General features: G+C 39.2%; 2 protein-coding genes across 6 annotated transcripts; both read right to left on the bottom strand.

Annotated features, from left to right (window-relative positions):
• Positions 1 to 8,151: 8,151 nt before the first annotated feature.
• On the bottom strand, positions 8,152 to 18,865 carry cylda (cylindromatosis (turban tumor syndrome), a). 2 transcript variants are annotated; one of them, XM_020941438.2, is made up of 16 exons: positions 18,374 to 18,865; positions 17,456 to 17,776; positions 16,315 to 16,420; positions 15,733 to 15,828; positions 15,350 to 15,466; positions 13,714 to 14,102; positions 13,201 to 13,366; positions 12,976 to 13,117; positions 12,743 to 12,865; positions 12,564 to 12,655; positions 12,402 to 12,468; positions 12,041 to 12,173; positions 11,754 to 11,862; positions 11,423 to 11,541; positions 10,956 to 11,172; positions 8,152 to 10,682 (listed from the first exon to the last, which is right to left on the bottom strand). In XM_020941438.2, exons 1-16 carry the CDS (start codon positions 18,863 to 18,865, stop codon positions 10,498 to 10,500), a joined length of 2,874 nt encoding a protein of 957 aa, XP_020797097.1. In that variant the 3' UTR covers positions 8,152 to 10,497. The 2 variants fall into 2 exon arrangements, with proteins under 2 accessions (XP_020797097.1, XP_020797098.1); XM_020941439.2 differs by lacking the exon at positions 15,350 to 15,466.
• nod2 (nucleotide-binding oligomerization domain containing 2) lies at positions 18,799 to 24,955 on the bottom strand. Of its 4 annotated transcripts, none has more exons than XM_020941377.2 (12): positions 24,782 to 24,954; positions 24,153 to 24,712; positions 23,937 to 24,063; positions 21,906 to 23,691; positions 21,733 to 21,816; positions 21,588 to 21,671; positions 21,425 to 21,508; positions 21,233 to 21,316; positions 21,073 to 21,156; positions 20,914 to 20,997; positions 20,753 to 20,832; positions 18,799 to 18,921 (listed from the first exon to the last, which is right to left on the bottom strand). In XM_020941377.2, exons 2-11 carry the CDS (start codon positions 24,657 to 24,659, stop codon positions 20,760 to 20,762), a joined length of 2,997 nt encoding a protein of 998 aa, XP_020797036.1. In that variant the 5' UTR covers positions 24,660 to 24,712; positions 24,782 to 24,954; the 3' UTR covers positions 18,799 to 18,921; positions 20,753 to 20,759. The 4 variants fall into 4 exon arrangements, with proteins under 4 accessions (XP_020797036.1, XP_055010396.1, XP_055010394.1 ...); XM_055154421.1 differs by having other exon boundaries at positions 24,153 to 24,684; XM_055154419.1 differs by having other exon boundaries at positions 24,153 to 24,954.
• Between the last annotated feature and the right edge of the window lie 238 nt (positions 24,956 to 25,193).

Genomic DNA, 25,193 nt, shown 5'->3' with positions numbered 1-25,193 from the left:
TGACCACAAAGAATATCTGAGGCGAGAGAATAAACAGGATGCTAACACAGTGTCAGAACCACACTGTTGTTTAAAATGTCACCTGACAGAAGGATTACACTTGCTCCTGAACACTGGCTAACATTTTCAGAACGTCACCTGTGGGTAAATCATGTGTGGGTTCTTAAATTGATCCACTTTTACTTGCAGACAAGATAGCCTTTTTTATTTAAAAAATGTTTAGGATATTGTTGTGGGGCTTTAATGAAAAATAACAAAAGTAATGGAATGATGCCAGCAATGGCTCACTGTTGAGTTCATTTTCAGACACTGACTCACAGATAAAGTAAACCTAGACAGACTGTAGCCTAGTTTGTCAGAGATTAGACTTTTACTCATGTTTCATCTTAGATCATTATTGAGCTGTCATATTCCAGTAATATTTACAGGAAGCTGAATAAAATGCCTGGTAATTTTTTTTGACATAATGCTCCTGTTTATATCAGAGCACTCTGAACCAAGACTAGACTACTATTTATTTAGTCTAAATGTATATTATTTAATAATATTTAATAATAATAATGCATGCATGCACTGCATGTTTGTTTTGCTCTATCAACCTCAACTGAACCTGATTTGACAAACTGTCATACAAACTAATACCAAAATACTGAGAGACATCGTACACACACACACACACACACCTGACAGGCTGGAGACAAGCAGCCTGATAAAGCCGAGCTAGCAACTAAGTCCAAAAAGAAGCGTACAGCAAATACAGCGTGCAGCCCCATTTCCCTAAGGGCCTCTCCCACTCAATAGCGTCAGAGCGGCCAGACAAACGATGATAAAGTGATCCTCTCATGACTTTGACAGGCACAGCAGACAGCGGCAGCACTAGCCCACGCAATAACGCCACTCACCCAGGCTTTAGCTGCAAACGCTGCCCAGAGACCTGCGCCCACACGCGCCATCATGGCCCTAATTATTACACACCATTTGTTAATAAATAAAAGCATATTGTCACTGTCAGATCAGGGGCTGTGCTGGCTTGTGTTTAAAAAAAAAAAAAAAAAAAAAAAAAAAAACATGTCAAAATATATTGTGATGGCCTGCTGCTGTGCTTTTCTGGATGCAAAACTACTGAGTCAAAACTGAAAATAGTACTAAGATATTTTACTATGATATTGTGACATAAAGAAAAGCTAATTGTGACACACTTGGTGATTATGTAGAAATCATTGCGTTTACTCCACCTCATCTTTCTTCAGAGCCCAGAGGTTCACAAAACTGTGAAATAGTTTATTGAAAGTAGTGCAGTTGCAGATTTATTTTTATCCCCGCGAAATTGCAGATGTATGACAACTGTATAGATTGGTAACTCAAAATGCATAGTTAACATACAGTTTTTTTGTGACTTGTTACGGTCAGTGACTAATAATTGTTAATTCATACAGAAAGTTGCAGTTTACAAAGGCCAGAGTGAATGAAGGTGATCCATACAGTCAGGCATGTAATACCAAAGACACTAGTCTCAGATGCTTGAATGTCTCTGGGAAACCGAGGCTCCATCCCTCTTAATTTTAGTCATATTGCTTTATTGAAGTGTAGTATTTCTTAACATATGCTTTGTTTTGAGCCCTTTTTGTCTGGGGTAATGGAATGTCAGCTCGGTGCTGTCGGCAAGAGCTGCAGACGCTTGATCAAAATGACCTCTGCACCCCTTTGCTCTTGCAAATCAATACACACGGTCAACAGGAGCTGACAGAGGCAGCCACAACATATAATAAATGACAATTCACCATCACAATGGCCAGAGCATATCTGACAAGCAGCGCTCATGGCAGTCATTTTCATGTGTGCCAAGCTCTTATGTTCAAAGTGGGATTCATTTGGCCGGCCTGTCTCCCACACATGCTGATATTACAGGGCTGACTTGTAAGCACCTCATCCCCCAGTCATATGCTGCGCTGGAGCTGTCCCGCCAAGTGCTGACAGAGGCGGCGTATTACAGTGGTATCTTTTTATTGTTGTTGTCTTTCAAACCGAGCTTATATTGAAAGCAATTTTCCTCTTAAGGGAGCAAATAGTTCACAACAAATTGTGACTGCCATCGCTTGGCGATGATTGGCTACATCTTTGGAGCTGGCTGCCAGGAATGGAAGGATTTCATATGTAGTGGGGAAAGAGGAGGAAAAAGAGCATTGCATATTAAAGAATGTGTTGTGAAAAATGAGTGTGAAATCTCACACGTGCCAATGATGAGAGAGCCTGCTGTTTTTAAAGGTGAGGGCTGCCGGGTGTCTGTGCAGGCATAAGCAGGTGTGGGGAGTGTGAAGATGCACTGTGTATTATAGAGCATCACAACACTGTCACACTGGCCATTTCCTTCATCTACTGCACGTTTATGTATGGACCAAGAGGATTTGTAACTGCTGGCAGTATGCCAGACACCCAAAACAGAAAGACTAATTAAAAACAAAGGACCTTTGGCATGGGTTTTGCTCCAGTGAAAGAAAACAGACCCCAAATGTCAAACGGCCGCCACTTGAGCTGGGCCCCAAACTATTAGTCCAATTTTACAGCTGCTACAGTTTTGACAGAGCGATTTCTTGAGTGAATTAATATTTGCTTTTGCTCTTAAAACTCAAACAGCAGACTTTTAAGCTCCTGTAAGTGTTATCCATGTGACATGTGAAATATGAGATTTAAAAGAAGTGTTTTAAAAGTAGTGGTCTAAATGTCTTTAGTATAGCTAAGACCAGGTGTAAGCTCTAACACAGTGGTCAACAGGTCTGTGTGCTGTGACTGCTGCTAATTGCCTGGTCCTGACAGTCCTGTGACTGTGGACATAATGAATTATGAAGGTAGTACTGCTGTCGCTCTCCTGTGCACACTGTGGATAAAGCTGTTTGTTTGGACTGACCTGCCCCATCCATTAGCGGTTATTGTTTTCTCTAAACATGACATTGATTCAATTTACCAGCAATCAATGTGCACTGGTTCTGACATTCAGATATGACCTTAAAGCCAGCCACAGCCTCAACTATGATGAGGATTAAACTTGTGTTAATGAGGTGATTTCTCTTCACACAGGGGCATGTGACACCACCTAACACCAATGGTCAGTAAAAATGAGATCAATTATTGCAAACAAAATCGCTTTAACTTGATTACCCTTGCACCCACTAATTTGTGTAATTAATAACCTTCTCTAAGCCTCAGAAAGAGCGCTTTATTAATAACAATCTATACATGTGCTCCTTAATGAAATGGCAGGGGCTAGGCCATTCGTTGTGGAGGTAATGTCATAATCAATGGTGCCCAACATGTTAATTACCACACTTATTAATTGTTACAGTTGGATCTGAATGCTACATGCTGTCAGCCCCTTTGTCCCTTTATGTATAGCAATCAGTGGATTGAAAATGGCAAATCTAATTAGCCATTCAGCAGGCAGGCTGAGAATCCAAATGAGACGGTATCAGGCCTGACAGCTGGCAGCCGAGGCGCCGCTCACACTGGGCAGTGAACAAAACCAGCTTTATCCCGTGCCCCAGGAAAAACAGAGAAAGGATGTATCGCAAACTAATAAATACATTCACAGCAGCAGCCTGCCATATCGCACAATGCTGCAATGAAATGGCTGCTTGATGCCTTTGTCTGGTACAAGCAGTGTTTATGCATTTATCAGTGCAGACAGCACCTCTTCATTGGGCACAGAGCAGGGCTGTGCTCCACCAACAGCTGAGATGTCATTCTCTTTATGTCATGTAAATCTACAGTGTACTCTACAGTACAGGACACAGATCTCAGTGATATAGTAGTATTTGTTAATTCTAGACATATGTCAAAAACATTGCTTTTTAATGGACATCATGGGTTGCATGTTATTATTGCTCAAAAGAACTTAACATTGTGAGCAGGCTTGCCTCTCCACAGACCTGACTTAGTCTGATAATTTGCTGCGTCAATCTTAGAATGACACAAGTTTTGTCTACAATAAAACTACATATTGTCAATGGATAGCATATATTTATTTTCTCATGACTCAGAAATGTAGTCAATAGGAATACAGTAGATGAACATTACAGTACATTAGGTGTCCCTGTGCCAACTTCACACTAGCAATGTCATTAATTCAAGTTTTAGTGTTAGTTTGAACTTTTTATTATTATTATGATTATCATTATTATTATTATTATTATTATCATTAGTATTATTATTATTATTAAAGCCCACACAGCCCAAATGCATTTACTCAAAAACATTAGGTTTGAACAACAGGAACATTCAAGCAGCTTTTAACTGATTTGATTTGCATTTCTCTTAACACCCAGACAAAAAGTATCCATATTTAACTCCAGCAGACGCCACCTGTAAATAATGCAGCGTGGAGGGTGGCAGCCAGGGGGAGGGTGGCTAAGCAGGTGGAAGAGCCCTCCCGAAACCATGAACCAGAACAGTCCCTATAACACAAGGGCACCCCGGCTGTAGGCTCGGCCAACACTCCCAAACATTGATGAGCAATAAAAGCCTTGTGCACCTAAGTGAGAGATGTGACTTTAAATATTTTACACACATTGTCCATATGCAATTTACTCACATCTGGCTCTGCGCAGCAACAACATCTGGGAACTGTGCTTTAGAGGCAATTAATTCTTCATCTTCAGCTACCATGGTCCTTACTCTAATGTCGGATTATGTTAACTTTTGCTTCAGTTTTTAAAGGAGAAATGTTAGGCAAAATGAACCTTTAACCATAACTGACTTACTCAAAGTTGTATTTTGATTGATTCATGCATGTTTGAATAATGCTGTGTTGTTTTTCATGCTTGAGGCTTGTATTAACAGCTAACATAACAGCCAATAATTTAAGAATTTTGGCAATTTTTTGTAATAAGTCCATAATGTTGATAGTGCTATTAAAATATATAAACAGTGAATGCAGAAATATAGAATGAATGTATGCTTGTCACCCTCAATTAAGTTAATGCCCCTCATTAACACCATCCTCCTTTTTTTTTTTTACCTTATAAATATTGTAATACCCAGCCCAGTATTGTAATAAACTACACTGTCACATTCTTGGAAAGGCGTTATTACATTATTGGCTCATTCAACTTATTACATTATAGGCCGGTTATCACATTATGGGACCATTATATTTAAAATTGGCCAAAATTGTTACGTTATTGGATGTTAATATATTACTGGCCATTATTACATTATCGATTACGACAAGGCATGAGTGTGAAATTCTTGTTTTCACCTACCTCCTATCTGGAGTATTGAACAGGAAGTCAAAGGACCTATTTCTATTATTGAGCTGTTTTGTATCAATGTTTTGGTCTTTAATAAAGAAAATGTTAAATTCTTTGATATGTTTGCTGAAATGCAATACTAGGGATGCACTGAGGATGCACTACTGGTATATGATATTGGCACCAATATTAAAAGATAAGATTTAGAGATATCAGTTTAGCTGATATTGGTCTATAATATCTGGATATCTGGTCTATAAATTGGTTGGCCAATGTTGGCCCAAAATGTCTCATAAAAACTTTTGTTTTTACAGAGCTGTTCTGTAATTACTTTAAAACATCAATAACAGTTACAAAATTTGGATATATTTTTCCCCAGGTGCTGTCTGTGTTTATTATATTTAAACATTTATAATTATATTTTCAATCTCTGCCGTAGTATCAGTTGATATCAGGTATTGGCATCAGTATCAGAACAGCTGGATCGGTGACTATTACTAAATCACTCAGTGGAGAGCTGTGGCTTATGTGGATATGACAACTTTTGAAAGTATTTTGATCTTAAAGAAAATATTTGAAAAGTATAGGTGCATATGGTATTTTTACTTAGCAGCTATATCATGTAGGTGGTGAACAATCTGAACAGTGGAAAGTTTGTTTCAGGGGTGGCATTTAGATATTCACATTAAATCTTCACAGAACCATTTTGCAGTAACAAATCAGCACAAGTGCATCTTTGGTGTGGGGATGCCAGAGTATCTAAAACAGACATATTAAATTCACTTAATGTTGACTTATATATAATATATATACTTATATACTTATATAATATATATATATATATATATATATATATATATTATATATATATATATATATATATATATATATATATATATATATATATATATATATATATTTATTTTTTGTGCAACATGTGTATATATTCAGTTCTAGCCAGTGTCTGCCCTTATTGTAAACTGATGCACAATGAGAGAAGACAGACCAGTGCCATGACATTACCTCCAGAGGCTCTTGTGTCTCTCTGATGTATTCAAAGGATAAATAAGCAAAGTGGCACCAAAACAGCACAGATCAAAGTAATGAGGAGATATGGTCATGCTGTGAAATGCCTGAAGAAAAAGTCCAAATTTACATTTAGTTTGAAGTGACAGAAAAAGGTGTAGTTAGCAGCTTAGCCCAAAAGCATCTTTGGAGATTACACTACTTTGACTTCATCAGAAAGTGACCTTTGAAGAGACTCAATCAAACTGTTATCATGATGGAGTTAAAGTAACACCTAAGTGATAGATTAAGTTAAAACTGATTAGTTTAAAAGTCTTCATGCTTCATTCTTCTTCATCTTCAGGGGTGGAAATCTCTTCTTTCCTGTTGTCTGGAGGGCTCCAAGCATGCACCTTTTCTTCACACTGATAGGACTGTTTACATGTGTCTTTCCCATGGGAATCAAAGTAAATCTGAAGTTCACTGCAGGATCCAGGGTCTCTCTTTGTTGAGTGAACAATACATGGTGTTTACTGTATGACCATGATATCATTTTAACACAGGTTTCTGTCCATGGATGATGCAGATGTGGGAATCATGGCCACACAGCAGCAGCAAGGTTATGAAATCACAAACAGCTTTCTCTATGCAACTGACAAGTGTTTTCTTTCAATGTTTTGTGAGAATTCCTGAGATGAGATTTTATTATCTTTTAAAGGTCACCAAAATGACAAAAACGCTGTGGTTTGGAGAGAAGACAGTGTTCAGTGTATTTGGGTTTGCCTGGTGTTTTGTTGAGAGGGGGAAGGGGGGCATCTCAATGAGGTTCAACTGTTGTCATTGTGCTTCCTGTTAGTGTGTCTAAAGGTGGGGTTAAGGTGTTGGCTGGTCACTGGTTGTACTGGCTGTTTATCATAAACACTGCCTAGCCCAGAGAGGTCCATCTGCTTTGATTTTATTTAGTGATTCCCCCCAGGGGCCCTGCGCAGGAGCCAGAATAACAATACTTTAGCCCATCTGTTCATGTAGAACCAGCTCCGGCTAAATTACCACGCGCTACGAGCGGCTGGCATATGCTGTGGCATAAAGCTACAAGAGGGCATTGTGTGCCAGCTGTTGTGTTGACAAATACTTATCAGGCACTTCTGAAGTCAGCTTGCTAAGCTGGTTTCAAGTTTGACTAAAAACTAAACGGAGGTGTGGAACATAGCTCCTGTGGGGACTGCATGTATTATACATGCTGCATTATCTTGGGGTATCGTTTTATCAGAGCTCCTGCCAAACTGGGTCACTACATGTCCTGGGCTTAATCTCCTCATATAGGCCACATCCACCACCAAACCAGTGCTCAAATAGACTAACCATAGTTAAGTATTCTTATCCCTGTGTAAGCACAACAAACTGAGATTGTATTGTTGTAAGATATGTTTACAAGTCAATGGATGACCACTGCTTCTAAGCTCTACAATGAGGCTGATCAGAATAATCCTATAACAGGCAGTAATCTTTCTAAAAGAAAAAATAAACTAAAAATAACACACACAAATACAAATACAGGTTCATCAAAGAAGTTTACACTGTATCCCCTGCCTGATATTTTGTTTTATGATGACACAATAAGTAATTTTAACAATACTAATCAGTAAGACAATAATAATAAAATAAAAAAATCTCCCTCTCTAAAAATTCTATGCATGAAAACATGTATGTACTTTGTTATAATAGTGGTAATAATAATAATAAATAGGTATATATTACTTCCTGGAAACTGATATTGGCTGAAGCTGCACCTAACAGAACACCTTCAAAAGCGCTAAAGTGTTATTATAATAATAATTTTAAAATGCATAATTCTTATTATCATTTAAACTACCAGTAAATAAAATAAAACAGTGGTCTCGTGGCCTGGAAAATGGGCTTTATTTAGATAAGATTTACAGGAACATTACTGACATTAATTTCCACCTGTCACATGTCTGCAGTGCACAGATGCCACAGAAGAGTTGAACTCTCATAGAGAACGTGCTTCAGTCAGTTTACACACATAGGCCTGCTGGATCTCTCGGTAACAATGAACAATGAACACCAAAGAAGAGGGAGCCTTGCTTAAAAGCAACCCAGAATACTCACTTTATAATTCTTCTATGACTTAAGAAAATAAGGATTTGGACAATTGTATACTGTAATTTCATCCTAATGTTGGTTTCATTTAATTTCAAATGCTGTGATCCGGACAATAAATGAGATGCAGCAGGTGAAACTACATTAGAATGAAGTTATTTTTGTTCTTTAAATACATGCAAATATACAGTTTATAGTCTCAAAGCTTAGCACCCTGATGCCTCTTCATTCTTTACACTTTTCACTGTGTCACTATTAACATTCAGTAGTTGCTATTAGGACAGCGTAAACTACAATGATTCACTTCAAAATACAGTTCAAGAGCAAAAGGTGCACCCAACCTAGGATCTACCCTGTTTCAACTTCTTAAAAAGGGAGACAAGTTGGTCATCAGATTTATAATAAATAATATATTTATTAGTAGTAGCTAAAAAAAAGAAACTTTCTATAAATGTTACAGTATTTTTTTCCTTGTGGCAGGGCGTATCAGTTGTGTTGACATATTTCAAAGACTGTCTTTAAGAGACAGAGAAAAGGCTTGGAAAAGAGCAAATATAAATTAGTCAACACCACATTATGTCAAAATCTTACAAACCAAACACTGTGTGTGTATTTCTCACAACACACTTAAAGAAAATGGCCAGACCTTCCAGTCTTGTTATATGAATGCATGGAGGAGTGCTCACCCAGGCAGCTTTACAATAGGAGCCATTGTACAAGTCTCCCTTCATGCATTTATCTGGCATCTACTCTGCATCAGCAATGCAGGCGATTCTTCAGAGCTTAAGAGGAAAAGCAAATTTGTATTCTGTAAGACAAAACTCTTATGCTCCCCAACTAACAAACTAGCACTCACTGTGACTTCTAATGGCAGAGCAAAAAGCACAACCTAAATGTTTCCTGATAGGTCCACTTAAGAAAAGAGCAAAAGTGCAGCATTGTTTGAACAAAGAATGCAGTAAAACATGAGACTTTTATAATGGCTACGACTATTTCTGCTGGACATATAATGACATTTACACAGTGTAATGGGCAAATGGGCAAAGCGGTTCACAAAGAACAGAATTTTCTGGTCCTAATGCAATGCACACTAGGTTGACATCTATTTTCATTGTGTCTGACCTGGATGTATAGATGCTACTGAGGTTTTACAGAGACTACAGCAGTATATAGTAGGGCTGCAACTGACCATTTTCTTAGTAGTCGACAGATTACTTCTCTTGTTCATTGCGAGTTTTAAAATATTTTTATACCACATAAAGTTTGAACGATGGTGACTGTATTACTGATAAAACTTAAATTATTTTTTGAGATTCTGATTTAAAGAAAACATTTTTCTGGTATTAAGTATTAAAGTATAACATGCATATATCATTATTTTAGGTTGTGTTCACTGGAAAGTACAGAAGGACATTGTGTTCAAAACTGCAGAACTTCATTTACGTGTATTTATTGTTGGAAAATGGCCACACGAACCCTATATATGACCCACAGTCTGCATTTATAAAATAACAATAGTTAAGTACAGAGTATGAGGTGGAGATGGAGGACAGGTGAACATTTTATGACCACCCAAGCCTAAAATGGAGGACAACAGAAGATTACTCTCACATGCAAGAATCAGTAGATAACTGAGTAAGCTTATGGTGAGGGAACACTGTTATAACATGGATACTAGGTTGATTTTACATCATATGTCCCCTTTAATAATACCAAATGGTCTTTTGGCATGTGTGGCATTATGATTATCAAAAAATGATTATGATTATTTAATTCAGTCTGAATTGCAGCCCTACTATATAGGTAGGATGAAAATGAATGTTATGTCTTGGGCCTGTTGAACTTCCTCCTTGTGCAATGAACCCCTAAAGATCCTTCAAAATATGAAAGAAAGGTTTGTAAGGCTTGCATCTGCGTCAGTATGTTACAGGCTGTGAGAGCAGAAAGCTACATGGGACAACATGAAAACCACAACACTTAACTATTGCACAGTGCAAAGAGGATCTTCATCCGTAGGGCTGGACACCCCAAGAGCTGGCTGCCTTTTTAGTTGCATCTTTTAGTTGAGTTTGTCTGTAAATATGTTGCAAATGGAGGGTAGAGTTGTGACTGAAGCTTACAGAGATGACTATTTGTACAGGCTCATGGTGGGGCTCTGGTACATGCACATGTAAGCATCACACAGGAGGCGGCGCGCCTGCCCCTGGATGCTCTTAGGGTCCAGGGCGTGCAGTTCTTCTGGACTCATTTTAAGGTAGGCTTCCACCTCTGGACATGGAGACACCTGGGGAATGTTAAACCCATTCTGTCCTCCTGCACACACACACGGACACAGGACCAATTTGACTGTAATAAATGTCTTATAAATGTTTTAATAATACAATGCTTATAACATATAATATTAGTGCAACAAATAATATTATTCATTTATAATGACACCAGGTGCTTAAATTAATTATTAACAGTGTGTAGTTATAAAAAAATATACACATTAATCCAATAGTTAAATCCAAGAAATATTATATGAAAATACATTTTAAATTACAACAAAAAACTTGTGTAACATTGTAAGCAACAGGTACCTACCATCACGGTCAGCCATGCTATCAAAGAAGAGCCAGGCTGAGTCCGCACTCCCGTATTTGACAAAGGCCACATAGTGACTGGTTTCTATGCAGAGCACAGCAAACAGCTCCATCCTCTGGCGAGGGAAGCTCCCCTGTCGACCCATTCCCTCTTGAAGCTCCTTGGGGACAGACAGTTTACCATGTCGATGTGCTTTTCTCTTTGGGTGGAGATGAACCTGAAAGCAAATATTTATACAACCCAACATAACCAACTTTAACCAACATAATAGAAAATACAATGAGGTGCAATATCACACTAATGAATAATGAATCCAATAAAACCATATATTAACACGTGTGCTTTACTAAATGTTCTCGTTTGAAGAGATGCTGTGTCATTCCCTGGTCTACAGTGCCACCAAATGGACATTGTTGATAGCTACCTATGGTCAAATAACTGCTACTTTGGTGCCCTCTTTTGGTTACCTGTGTATTGCACTTCTCACAGAACTGTTTTATCTTGCCAGCCGTGATATCTCCATCCTCGTAGCAGTCACGACACTCGTACAGAGCCAGACCGCCACAGATTCGACATTCCCTTGGAGCTGGATAACAGAGCAAATGACACTGTGAAAAGTAGCACTTGAAAAACTTAAAGCCCACAGCTTTAAAGAAAGAAGTAGGGCTCCTTTCTCTCAGCAGAGTTGCAGGGACAACTCAGAGGAATTCCATTACCAAACGCCAACTGAGTTTTGCCTCTCTACTGATCTACAAGACCACTCCAGCACAGTGGAACCAAATAATCGGCACAACTCACTGTCATCAAGTAGATCTGTGATGTCCAACTCCAGTGAGGGGAAAATCTTGTTGAACATTTTGAAGTCCTTGCCAAAGCGGGGCATCTGGATGATAAGGCAGGAAGGAGCCTGTGGTGGGTCAACAGACATTCTCTCTATTAGAGGGCATTACATCAGCAGAGGACAGTGCTCAAATACAAAGATAGTGAGTGTGTTTTATCTATTGTAACTTAAAAAGGGTAAAAAAAAAATAACAGCTATGTTGAATTAGTATGTAGTAATTATTTGCCAAAATGACTTCAATTACCTCAGCAAACTTGAGGTCACTGTTAATGAAAGACCACTCTAGAAGTTGCTGGATTGTAGGAACACCAACTTTGTCCTTTTTGTCCATAAATATCTGATAAAAATAACAGTCTTGAACTTTTTGACCAGCTGACCTGTGAAGAAAAGTATTTTGTTTAAGTGTAAATAAAGTTTTGTTCTTATGCCATATACATATGAATTGTGTGATAAACTAGGTCATTCTAACAATACCATTTCTGTTATTATGCTTCCAGCCAGTTTATTACAACTAGTCTGACTGAGCCAAACAAATAATGAAGTAATTACTGAAAAATACATTATTTAAATAAAATAAAGTATAAATGTTTTTGTCACCACTTTACCTTAGTTTTAGTAAAGGATCCACTCTAAGAATGTGATGAAACAGGATATTTAAAAACTCCTCCGGGTCTGCGAAAGAAGATGAAATGAATGACTCATTGAAATACAAATATGCCAATGATTGTGTAATAAAAAGTATTAAAAGGAAAAATGTAATACTGTACCTTTCTCCTCTGATGTAAAACCTGATGCTGCTTCCACCTTCTCCAAGATCCTCCTTAGCTTCATAATTTTGGTAGCACACACATAACCATGTCTGCAGGGCCAAATGAAGAAAAAGGTCAGACTATGTCCAGCAGACAGTAATTTTTAAGTTACATTTTTTATTTTAACAATTTCTTACATTCGCAGGGGGTTAACTATCTCTGTGCGCAGTAGCTCCTGGGTCTCTCTGTAATACTCCACATCTGTCTTAGAACGTGGTCTTAGCAAAACTGTATCCAGAACAGAGCTAAAGGCAAAAAGACTGCAAAGAATAATCAGAATATCAAATATTAGACTCTGAGATTATAACCTTTTACTAATTTATGTTGATGCAAGGTTGAATTATATACTCACAAACCATGGTATACTGACCAAAAGAGAGTAGAGTCCAGGTAGCAGGAGTTGTAGTGGCCCTGGATGCCCTTCTTTTTCCCCACCATCACATCTAGACCATCATTCTCCGTCCGGGGTGGGGTATTTTCATGCACCACCTCACTTAGGTAACCCCCAAAAGCTGCAAATACAAAAATAACATAATTAGAAATGCACAATTAGCTCTAATTTACTTTAAAATCCTTTCCTAATTCTACAACTTACCAATGGAGTTGCATCTCTCTATGGGGTTGGACGAATGATGTAAGGAAGGGAAGCGGGAGTCGGGCCGACAGCATTTGAGCTTTACAAACAGGGCTTTTTTTGGTGGACAAGTAAAGTAACGAGTACCTTTGAAGGTTCCATCAGTGCAACCAGGACACTCCTCTTCCTGAATATAAAGAAAAAAATATACAGACATACATACAACAAGGCATTTGAGGAAAAAAAAGTCTTAACAGTCTAAAATTAGGCTTTATAGCACTTAGACTAGATCATGCTTGTTGAATCAGCATTTTTGATCATTTCTTTTATATATATTATATTGGTGCATTTCTATTGGTTTCTGCGTGTTTTCTGGACACTGAACGGCATAAAAGCAGTATGCCCAGGAGTCAGTGATGCTCTGGTCAGCATCTGATGTCAGATAAGATCAGGCATTCTCAACTTGGTAAGGCCTTATTATTATGTTTTTCATTGTCATTGTGGGTCATCACACTACACCAACAAGCAGCTCACCAATTCTAATCCAGCCAGTGGCTCCAACAAACCAGGGGGCAGTCCCACCCAGCGAATAACTCCACACAGAGGGGGATTCTCCTTCACTTCCACCAGAGAGCCCACCTCCAAGCCTGGCTGTCCATGAGGCGGTGTAGGAGGTCGAGGAGAGGATGGTGCAGCAGGTGACAAGGCCTCAGGCTGCTCTCCCATCACAGACTGGACAGACAGAGACAGCGGCCCATGGCTTATGCTGTCATTGGGCCCAGTTTTTCTGTTCAAGCTAAAGGGCAACGAGTGGAACTTGTTATCGCTGGACAAGGAGGCTGAAGGGGGTGCTCTGGAAGGCGGGGAGGCCTGGTTAAAATCAGGGGGAGTTTCAGTGAGTGACTTCGCAGGATCCTCTCCAACTGTAAGAAAACAAGAAAACAATTCAATCAAACTTTCAGATTACACAAAAAATGTTTAACAGCGCTTTTATGAGAAGAGTCATGCCATGGTGGCAGTTTTCTCAATGATGATGAGGAGTGATGAAGAGTCCAAAAAGAATTTTCTTAAAAATTATAAGATACAGAATATACTCAATGGAGAAACATGAAAAATGGATGGGGTTCAGTGTTCAACCACTAGATGTCAGAACAAAAGAGATTTTGGCCAGTGGTAAGGAAGGCCGACCGCCAGATATTTTTTAGAAATTAATAATGATTAATGAGTACTTTTTATTTCTAGGCTTGTTATTTTTCAGTTTTCAGTTTCAGGTACTCCAGGTAAGAAAACCTGTTAGGACAGGCCTTGGGAAACCACACTTTACCACCACTCTCTTGGCACATAATAGAGGATGTTTAACTAAAGTGCAATCATAGAACAGTCACAGGTTGGCTGAAAACATTGGAGCCTATATATAAACACCAATACAATTTGATCCACACAATATTAAATATAGAATGAACCCAAAAATAAACTGTGACCGAACAAATAAATAGGCTTTTACTAATGCATTAGTTGAATAAAGTACATGATCCTAAATGGTGTCTTTGTGCTGTGCCAATGTAGGAGAAAGTAGTGCTGTCAACATTATTAAAAGCCTTCACACAACACAGAACACATGCACGTGGTATTTGACACCGAATAGGATGAAGGACAAAACTGGTGGACAGCTCTTCATAACAAGCTACTGCAACAAACCACATTTGTGCTTCTGTTGAGATTGTGTTTCTATTCCTAACACATTTTACTGTTGTTCTGTTGTCATCCTAATCCTTGACACCAGGTTAAAATAGCAACATAGTTATTTAGAGTTTAATGCCATTTGATATTAACAGAAAGTCTCAGGCAGTTATATAGTCACTATTTGACCAACAGCCTATTTTGGTTGATGGGACACAGTGACAGTTGCTGCTTAGCATAACTACTCAAGCTAATCAACAGTTTAAGTTGCATTTTTTGTGACTGTCAGAGACTTGACAAAGCTGAACAGATTCTCTATACATTTACTATTTTTGTGCTGTGCTGTAGAAATCATACAGTAACACAATGAGTCTGTTGTATCAACAGAAAAAAACAGTACATGGACATATTGTTTTTCCCTCCCTGTGGCATGTTGTACACAGGAGCTTGTCGGGAAGATGACCAAGATCCCAAGTGACCCATGTTTTACCTTCATCAATGTACCATGTGCTTTTGGATTTGGACTGAGCAGGGGGATCAACAGAGCTGCCATTTAAAGTATAGTAAAATTCAGACTTGCTTCTACTGCCACACTGGTGACCTAAACCTGTAAATCACACAGTACAGCAACACACAGAAAAGGACAAGCAAAGTGTGACAATCAGCACTAGCTAAAAGAAGGAAAAGTCTAAGAGGATAATGGAGAAAAACAAGTCATTTAATAGGTCACTGTCGATCATTCAAATGTAAATCTAAAAAACATGTTTTCCTAGTGAATGCCTTTAAAAAAAAATCTAACCTTTTTATTTTTTAACAAAAAAACAAACAAAGAATTAGGTTATAAGAGCTTGAGTAAGACCTGAATGTAAATACCTTTACTCTTTGGTTTGCTTTGGCCAGACTTGTCATTGTTGGTGCCTCTGGAAGGAAAACTGTGCTTTTGCAGCCTTTGGTCCTGCATGGAATATTCTACAGAGAAAATGCAAATCATTAACATAGAGTACTTGCATACACTATATTTATAAGGGGCAGATATAATGTTATATTTTTCTATCTGCTCTTTTTCAGCAGTGTATATGTATAATTTGGTACACAACTGAACTAAACCATAAAATACAAACAAAACTTTTTAATATTACAAATAATTTATATACCAGTTTAAACAAAGGTATTGTTAATTACTCATGTATTTACATTGTGTACATTGCTAGCAATTATGGCAGCATTTCCTGAAATGATTCAATATGGTGCTGTGAAGAACGCAGACCCACAATTATTTCACTGGATAAAAACAAGTGTCAACAAAAGACTCTTTGTTAGTGCTGCAGGCAAAACACAAAGTCCGAATGCTCATGAAGAGGTCAGAGCACAGCACAGAAGCACAGTTTCAGAATAACACTTCACATGTTCAGCAACAACAGACAAATGAGCAATGCTGTGTAGTAGTAGACTCACCTGGCATTACGTCACAAATCGGGACTAGTTTTGTATGCTCCAAACTGGCAAAATTACATAGTAGCTTCCCATCCATCACACCATTCCAGTCGCCAATAGGATTGTCCTGCAAGAATTGGACACATAGTGAGGTAGCAGTCTCATCCCATGTGTCAAGCTTCTGCTTCTAATGTTGTAGTGACGGAATCTGTTATGGTCTTATTACTATAGCACACTTGTGTTTACGCCTCTGCTCCTCCTCCGCAGCAACACAACCATGCTTTTCCCTCATTTAGTGTGAAATCTTGTGCTCTGACAAACTATAGTCACTAGAGAACGTAGGGCGAGGCTGAACGCAGAGAGTGCCAGAGCAGTGGGCTCTCCTCAGCTGCCTGCTGGCCCCTAGCCATGCTGTTGGGTCATAGAGCACAGCGTCTTTACTTCACTCCCCTCGTGACTGCCTTGTCTTTGTGTGGGTGGCTCAGATACACTGAGTGGGATGATGCTGATGCTGATGCTGCTGCTGTTGCTAACAATGACCATTCTAATCGTTTGGTTATAAGTTTCAATCGCTCTATAACAACAATAGCCTTCCTACCTGACAACAGTAGTCATAGATACTAGCTGCTATGAACCCCAGCAACAGTTGGTAAACAGCCCTCTGCCTTATCATACACTTAATAGTCATGGGAAAATAAAGGCCTAAATCAGTCACAATCATATCACTGTGTATTTGATATTTAATATGATAATCTATCTAATAATTTTGCCTTCCTCTGGGAAAAAATAAGCTTGTAATGTAATCTCTAAGTCATGCAAACAATTCCATTTTCGTAGCTATTAAAGACTTTTAAAAGGTATAAAATGTGTGAAACAGTATTAGTACAAAACATGCTAGCTTTACCCTTTTTAAATGAAAGAAAGACTTTTCTACTTTTTACTGACATAAGGGGTTCTGTGAAACAGTATCTTATTTTCATGTGTGCATAAAAATTATAATAAATTGAACTTTGAAAAATAAACAGCAGAATTTAACCAGCAGCAAAACCCTTATACATTTCCCCTCTTATGCCGTATATGTATGTTTTCCATATATTCCCCTGTAAACAAATGTCTTGCTATTTATGGAAATGATGACTCTTGTAAACGGAGGCTTACTCACCATGTCCACTCCTACATAGTAGCCCAAGCTCTCATTTCCCGGCAGCAGATCACAAAAAATGATGGTCCCTCTCTCTGGGCCACCTCTGGTCTGCACCAGGACCCTGGAGTTGATCTCCAGTGGTGGAAGTGGAGGATAGTCCTGATCATCATCTACAAGGCTGACATGTTCCATATCCAGCTCCCCCAAACCATCTTCATCATCCTCCTCCCAAAGTTCAAGTTTGTCCAGAGCCACAAACACCCCACACTCGTCTTCACAGCGGAAAAGCTGCCGGCCCTGATAGGAGCCCTCTGTGAATCCTTGTCCCCTGCCCTCCTCCTACACCAAGAAGACCTTATTACATTGTATTGTATAAAAACTAAAAAGCACAAAAAGATGACTAATAAAAATATAATAACAGAATGCCCATAACCCATAATTGTTTTTGAATAATACACAGTGTAAGATCACTAACCTCGGAGTGGTGGAAATTGGAAATGTTACAGAAGCCAAAATAACTACAAAGTTTTTACTAGTTCTATATTAAACATAATATAAAGAGAAGACAGAGGTCACTGTGTGCTCAGCTCAGAGCAGGAGTGCTGCCCCCAGAGGTGGAAGTGGGGAGCTTCCTCAGAGGAGGACAGGTTATATACTCTATGTGAATTATGTATGTTATGAATTTCATTTTATGGTTTATTGTTCACCATGTGATGTAAGAACTGATTTGCATGAAATAATTCAACAGAATGACCCTGACTTGATTAGGCTGCATGAAGACCAAATGTTGTATTGGTTGGTTAAAAATGTTTGCATGGCAGGTCTGGACATTGAGAAGATTCGTTGTTGTGACTGTTATGTTGGATTCTGTGATATACATCTATGAATGACACCTATCTTTATAATGTGGAAAGTGTCATATGCACCCATACTCACCAGTAGTTCCACTCCAAACCAGATTCCAGAAAGAGCCCTGTCTGGCAGCAGAGAGCCCTTAAATCGGACCACACCAGGCAGCGGCTCATCTCCTGACCGGAGCTGGACACGGACCTTAGAACCACAGTCAATGTCGCGTACACGCTCCAGACGTGGTTTATTGCAGAGAAGGCTGTAGCGTTCTTCACAGTTAGTGATAGGGAAGAGGAGTTCAGCCAGTTTCTCATCAAGCTCAAGGACATCCCGTTCATCCAGACTTAGTACTACGTTGGTCTGGTCAAGTATGCGCAAACTTTTCTTGCCCTTGCAGGGTGGCAATGTGCGCCCCAGGCTATTGCGCTCCTGGCACGCCTGGCCAAGACTGCCACGAGGGATTCTTAAGGTCTTTTGGGGAGGCTTCTCTACTGTGCACTCTTTGACGACCATGTAGAAGCGCCAGTCCTCCCTGAAGCCCCCACTGGGCTTCTCCTTGTTCCACAAGGCAGAGCTCATGGCTGCCCGATAAGCAGTGAGCTGCACATCAAGGCAAGCCCGAGTGTACTTTAGATCTGGCAAAAAAGAAAAAAAAAAAAAAACGTATTAGTTGACATACAGCCTATTCTAAATTCCGGTATGCAGACAAGTAGACTAACTTTTTTCTAACCACTCAGCTCGTTAAATACATGAACAATGGAACAATAATTGAGGGTCAATATTTATAATGGGTACTTTTTATTGTATCAGTGGGGAATCTTTTGTTATTATTATTATAGACAACAATTACAATTGAGCTGTAGAGGATTAAACAAATTACTTCTATGGGTGATTATAGGAACAAACTAACTACTAAGGCCTAGTTTCAACATTAGCAAACATTAATAAATCCACATTAATTTATTTTTTTTTATTTAAAATATAATTAGTACAAATTACAGTACTGTAAAGTGAAAACTGTACTTTATGTAATGAAAAGCATTAGCATTAGATCAAATTAGCATTTAGATTTGATATGAGTTTATCATCTGTATTATGGTATTTCACTTTTACCTCCACTCCAAGAATTTAGACTATTCTGAAGAAACAGCATTTTAAAAGGTGTAGTTATTGTGAGCTAGAGATATAATAGTTAATTGTGTATTAGGTATTCTTAAATCTCGCTCTGTATAAAGTCTAAAGGCCAATATACAAGTCTAATGGACTTCCCCTAACACTCCTCTAACACCTCAGCAGATCACATGCACACAGACAGTATGAAACACACAGACTGTATGATGCACACAGACTGTATGATGCACACAGACTGTATGATATACACAGAGTGTATAATGCACACAGACTGTATAATGCACACAGACTATATGCACGCACACTACGAATCAGTGTTTTCAACACAGTCAATCAAGAGTGTCTGGAATAAGAAATACAGGAATCAACTTTAAGTAGAAATGACTTCTTACAATACTTACCGAACCCCTATGTTAACATATTGTTTAGATCTTCGAAAACAATGGAGAAAAAGATATCAAAACTGGTGTTCTAATGATAACAACATGTTTTTCCACTGATAAAATGACTGTGAAATCAAATGTGTCGTCGGAGCTGTCAGCTGCGCTTGGGAGGGGGCAAAGTGGCTACAGCACAGCAAGCTAATATTCACGTAATAAGCATTTACTTTAAGAATTAAAATCAAGTACGCCTTACCTTGGATGCTGAAGTGTTTAGTTAAACCGCACAAATGACTGCCATCTTAAGAGCCCATTCTATTTGGACGTAAGCTTTTGGAAAAAGGCTGTAAGGCTGTATCCTGTGATTAGCTAAAGGGCTAGCTGATGTTAGCGCTCTATGCAGCGGAGGCTTTGAATGGGGTAAACATCACGCTGGAGTCAAGTCAGTCATCTCACGAGCTGTACGGGGAATGGCAGATGAATATCACCCTCTTAACCATATTGGCAGTCTCTAGATAGGAGCGTTCTCGTCGGAAAGCGGAGACAGTTGTACAATGTGCTGCTTTAGATGACATGTATTATTTACAGGAGACGATCTCACAATGCTCAAAAGTATGCTGTCATACGCGTTCTCGTCGCCCATTGGTCACATTCATTAGGAGGACTCTCTGATTGGATGGAAATGGAGGCTGTGAGTTAGGCCCACACTGTGGGGTTTTCCCATTGACAGCAGCTCACTGTGTTAGGTTGCAGAGTAGACACTGAAGGAAACGATGCTCTCAATGCAACTAAGTTACAGCTGAGGCCTACTCTTCATGTACACAGTTATAAACTATGGAATTTCTGTGGATTGTGATCACTGATTTTCATTTTCATTTCATGAAATGCTAGAAATAATGAAACCAGGGGAAATAAGTGATTAGGAGCTTATTGTATTTACAAATACAGTCAGTACAAGGCTTTCAGAAGATCAGTCGAGGCTCCTTTTTTTTCAACTCCTCTTCATCCTTCTTGCTGAGGTGATTGTTTTTTAACCTACCATAAAAGAAAATAGTTCATAATCTAGTAGGCTACAAGAAGAACAGGTTTGAATGCAGCCAAATGCAGCACACACACCATACAGATTTCACTCTGACGTTGTGTTGTAACGCTTCAGTCAGACTGTCCACACCTGGGCGGGTTATGCAGTTGTCGGTCAGCCTTTGGTAGGACATAGTTCAGTGATCATGATGTTGACAAACCACATTCATAAAAATGTTATTGTAAACTACTTACCAAAGATCTTCCAGCGAAGTGCAATTCCTAATGACACTGGCAAGTGCAAAAGCTCCTACACTCCCAACACCATTGCCTACCAAACTAGTGTTACAAACAGAACTGATTATCTTTATGCAAAAAAGACAACATACAGTTGTTCCTATTGTTCCTGTGTTACCTGAGCCACAACAGAGATTTGCTGTTTTCTAATGCACAAGCTAGAGCTCTTGCTCCTGTGTCACCTATTTTATTTCCCCAAAGTCTGGTGACAATAAAAATATTATAGGTCTATCTCACAAATCACAAGGACATTTATTTTTTTCAAACATATGTTCTGTTTGAATAGTAGTAGTAGTGCACTGTACAGTACCCTAAATGCTGCAGTGAATGATTCCGTTTCAAGCCTTCTGCCAGTTGTTCAGCTCCTTCTGCACTTATATTATTGTTCCCAAGTCTGTAAAAACAAAAATAAAATTTTTGTACAGGCATCACAATATTAAACGTTATAAGCATTCACAATTCTGTGAGCTGACCTCAGAGCAAGGAAATTTTGCCTGTTCTTCAGGAGCTCCGAAAAGTATTTCATGCAGTTATCAGTAAGTTTGTTGTTAAAAAGCCTGGAAATATTATCATTTTATTAGAGTTGACAACACAGATGGAATGGTTCCTCCTACTTACGCAATTTTTTGGAAATTCTCACAGAGGATTCCTTTTGTGATCAATTTGGAAATGCCTTCATCTGATATGTTGTTGTTTCTGAGGCTGCAGAAAAGACAAGTGCATCAGCTCCATTCTTCCTCTGTTTACAGTACAGTGTTTTTCATAAGCATTAATAATATATGAGTACTTACTACAGTGACTGGCAGATGTGCAGACAGGGAAGAAGCTGCTCAATGCCAACATCCCCAACAGAGTTGTAATCAAGCTGGAGGCCCACAGGGTTTTTCAAATGTTGCAGGACATAGGCCAGAGCCGTGCACTCCACTGGACCAATGTTGCAGTAGGTCAGTTTGAGGTGCTGGACATCCATCTTGCTCATGGCATCTTTAGCAACTGTGTTCTCTTGCATCTCATAGATGCATTTGATTAGCCACACAAAACCTGGCATTGCATGCATACTTTTCTTTTCTCCTTGAACTGGTTGAGGAATGGATTTGAAGTGTTTTTGCAAGGCTTTCGATAGACATTTAGTCACCAGTTTGGCTCTCTTTACTATATTGCTGCTGGAGCAGCACTGGAACCACAAACACTGGTGTCTTTGGGACAGTAATCCACATAGAAACATAGCTGTTATTTGCATGTTTTGGTGTTTCGCTTCTGTAGTGTCTCTGTCATCTAGGAGTTTCTGCTGTTGCTCAGAGCTGGACAGACATCCATGGAAACATGTGCTACCGAAGGGCGTCATCTTTGGGTCCTGCGTTTTAAAGAGTCTGGGTATGGTGCAGTGTTCAATGGTAGTAGACAAAACAATAAAGGCAGCTGCAAAAAAACACTGTATTGTTACATGGAGAAACTCAAACATGTTAATGTGGTTTGAGGACATGCTTTTGCTTTGCATAAGAAAACCACTTCCAACGTCCATCTCTGTGACCCCACATTTGTTCAGGTCAGCCTGAGAGAATACATAAACAGAACAGTTAATTCCCTCAGAGGCTAGTTGTCCCAAATGTAAGATAGTTGTGTGATGCTGAAGCATCCAGCTTAATCCATCATCTGTGTTAGCTGAGCCTTGACGCTGGAAGAAATGCTGCAGAATCATAAGGTAAGCATGTGTAATCGTCTTTGGACTTTCCTCATAACTGTCCAGTAGCTCCTTATGACACTGGGAGACAATCCAGCACAGGACTGGACTATGGCACAGTCCTAGTAAAGCACTGTTTGTTTTTACAGACTGTAAAACTTTGACTGCCACTGTTGCATCATTGTGGTGTTTCCTCACAAAAGAGTCAATGCTGCTGGGAGAAAATCCTTTAAGAATCACCTCTTTACGAAGGTGCTTCTTCAAAGCAGGACTGACAGCTTGTGGTCGACTGCTCACTATTTTAAGCACTCCTTTCATTAAACATCCTTGGAGTAGATTAAACAAGATTATGGGAACTGATGCACACTGGGTTGGGCAGCAAATTCTCTGCTCATCTGAAAAAGTATCTTTGAGTTCATCCAGGCCATCGAAGGTAAAGATAATGAGATGGGGATGGTCTAAAATAAACTGAAAAATCTCATCTTTGTCACGGTCCGGCCAGCAGCAGTGTTGAAACAGTAAGTCTATTACAGACAGCTCTCTTTGCTCTGAGTTTAACCTCCGACAGCTAAATGGGAACAACAGAAGAAAGTCTTGTAATGCTGCCCCTCGGGCCCAAAGCAGGTGCATCCTTTGGAGTAGGGTGCTCTTTCCACTGCCTGCATATCCAGACAGCAGCACAGTGTCAGCCTCAGTGTTCACTGTGCCCACCTCACCAACTATGTCCTCCAGGGTCACAGAAGTACTACTAGTCTCACTTAAGTCCTGTGGTAGCTCCAACTGGCCCTCCGTGTAGATGTCATCCAAACGCATAATGCTGCCTCCTCCATATGTACCAACAAATGATGACTGGGCCAAAACAGAACTGCTCAACTTTTTCTGGTACCTAGAAAACTCTGAGAATAAGAATATTGGGGTAATGGTAAGAAGACAAGCCACTATTTCCTAAATTCCAGCAAAACAAAAAAATATTTTGGATACAACAATTAAATTAAATTGATTACTGATTAGTACTATTCCACACAAAAAAAATTGCTTGCTAAATTAGGTTGATATATATATAAGTGGTCAACCTAAACTTTGAATTGTGAGAACCTCTCCAATTATCTTAAAAACTAACTAAAATTAATGTTGTTAATACCTTTAGGGAATCTCAGTTCACTTTCATTCACAAGTAAACTGCTTGTCTGTTGTTGCTGAGCATACTTTACAACAACATGTGCTGCATCTTCTCCTTTGGCCAAGACAAGGTCAAGCAAAGTCCTCACCTGATGAAAAAGTAAGTTACATCTCAGTTATGGTTTCAACGTGTTAGAAAGAAACGAGTCAGTGTAAGGAAAATGCTCTCCAATGTTACCTGCTGCAATGGTGTCCTTATGGGGAGATTAACCTCGTCACAGTCCACTGATGAAAAATGCCCTGAAGCAACCAGAGCATCCAATAGTCCATCCAATGAGTCTTTAAGTTCACGCACAAGTCTGGCTCTTTGCGTCACCAGGGCGTGAGTACTAGTAGTGGCCCTCTCTTCATTTGTGATTTCAATGCTCTGAGCTCCTGTTAATTTGGGCAGAACCTGTTTGAGTGCAGCTGTCAAGTGTAGGCAAGTCTCCACACCTTTGGAAAAAACCAGATCGAGCAGCTGCCTTGCGTTTGTGTGAAGTGACCGCCCCGGCACAAGTATATTTTGATAGTCCTCCCATGTGAGCTGCTCCTGTGACAGCAGAATATCCAAAACGCTTTCCAAATATTCACTTGACCCGCTACGGCAGAGTGCATGCACGATATCTGCTCTTTGTCTCAACACAAACTCCTGAGCCAACATCGCTTTGTGTTCCTCCAACACTGGGGACTCAATCAGCTTCATGGTAAAGACGTCTTCCTCAATTTCACTAAGAAGCAGTGTACGTGGTGTATAATCTAGCTCAGAGCCCAAAATAATAAATTACACACAATTACGCACACTGTCTAATAAAAAAGAAAACTTACCGTCATTTCAAATGCCATCACAGTGCTCTGTACTCCATATCACCACTGTCCTGTTATATACACTTCCTTCCTCATTCTATTATTAGGCATAATGAAACCAAAAGTGTTTACGGAACCTATAAAGCATGCCATCACATCCAAAACATGAGCAGGCGTCGATCTGTCAAAGCGCAAGAAAGACTTCATTCCAGTAAAGCGCCTGGAGGCGACGTGACTGCGCCGTGCCTAAGTCAATTTGTTTATTTAAGTGCCATTGCCCTCTTCACATCTTGTTTGCTCAGCACTATGTAAGAAGAATCCCCTACAAATTAAAAGTTCAAAGTCAAGTCGTTCGTTCATTATTTATTTACAATATTTTCACACAAAAAAAATAAAAAAGCAATTAACGTACACACTTGCAATATTATAAACC

This window comes from Boleophthalmus pectinirostris, unplaced genomic scaffold (genome assembly GCF_026225935.1).
Source record: "Boleophthalmus pectinirostris isolate CB_2022bp ecotype Guang Dong unplaced genomic scaffold, ASM2622593v1 HiC_scaffold_19, whole genome shotgun sequence".
NCBI classification, from domain to species: domain Eukaryota; kingdom Metazoa; phylum Chordata; class Actinopteri; order Gobiiformes; family Gobiidae; genus Boleophthalmus; species Boleophthalmus pectinirostris.
The sequence above is the reverse complement of the archived record's forward strand: the minus strand, read 5'-3'. Positions and strand labels throughout refer to the sequence as shown.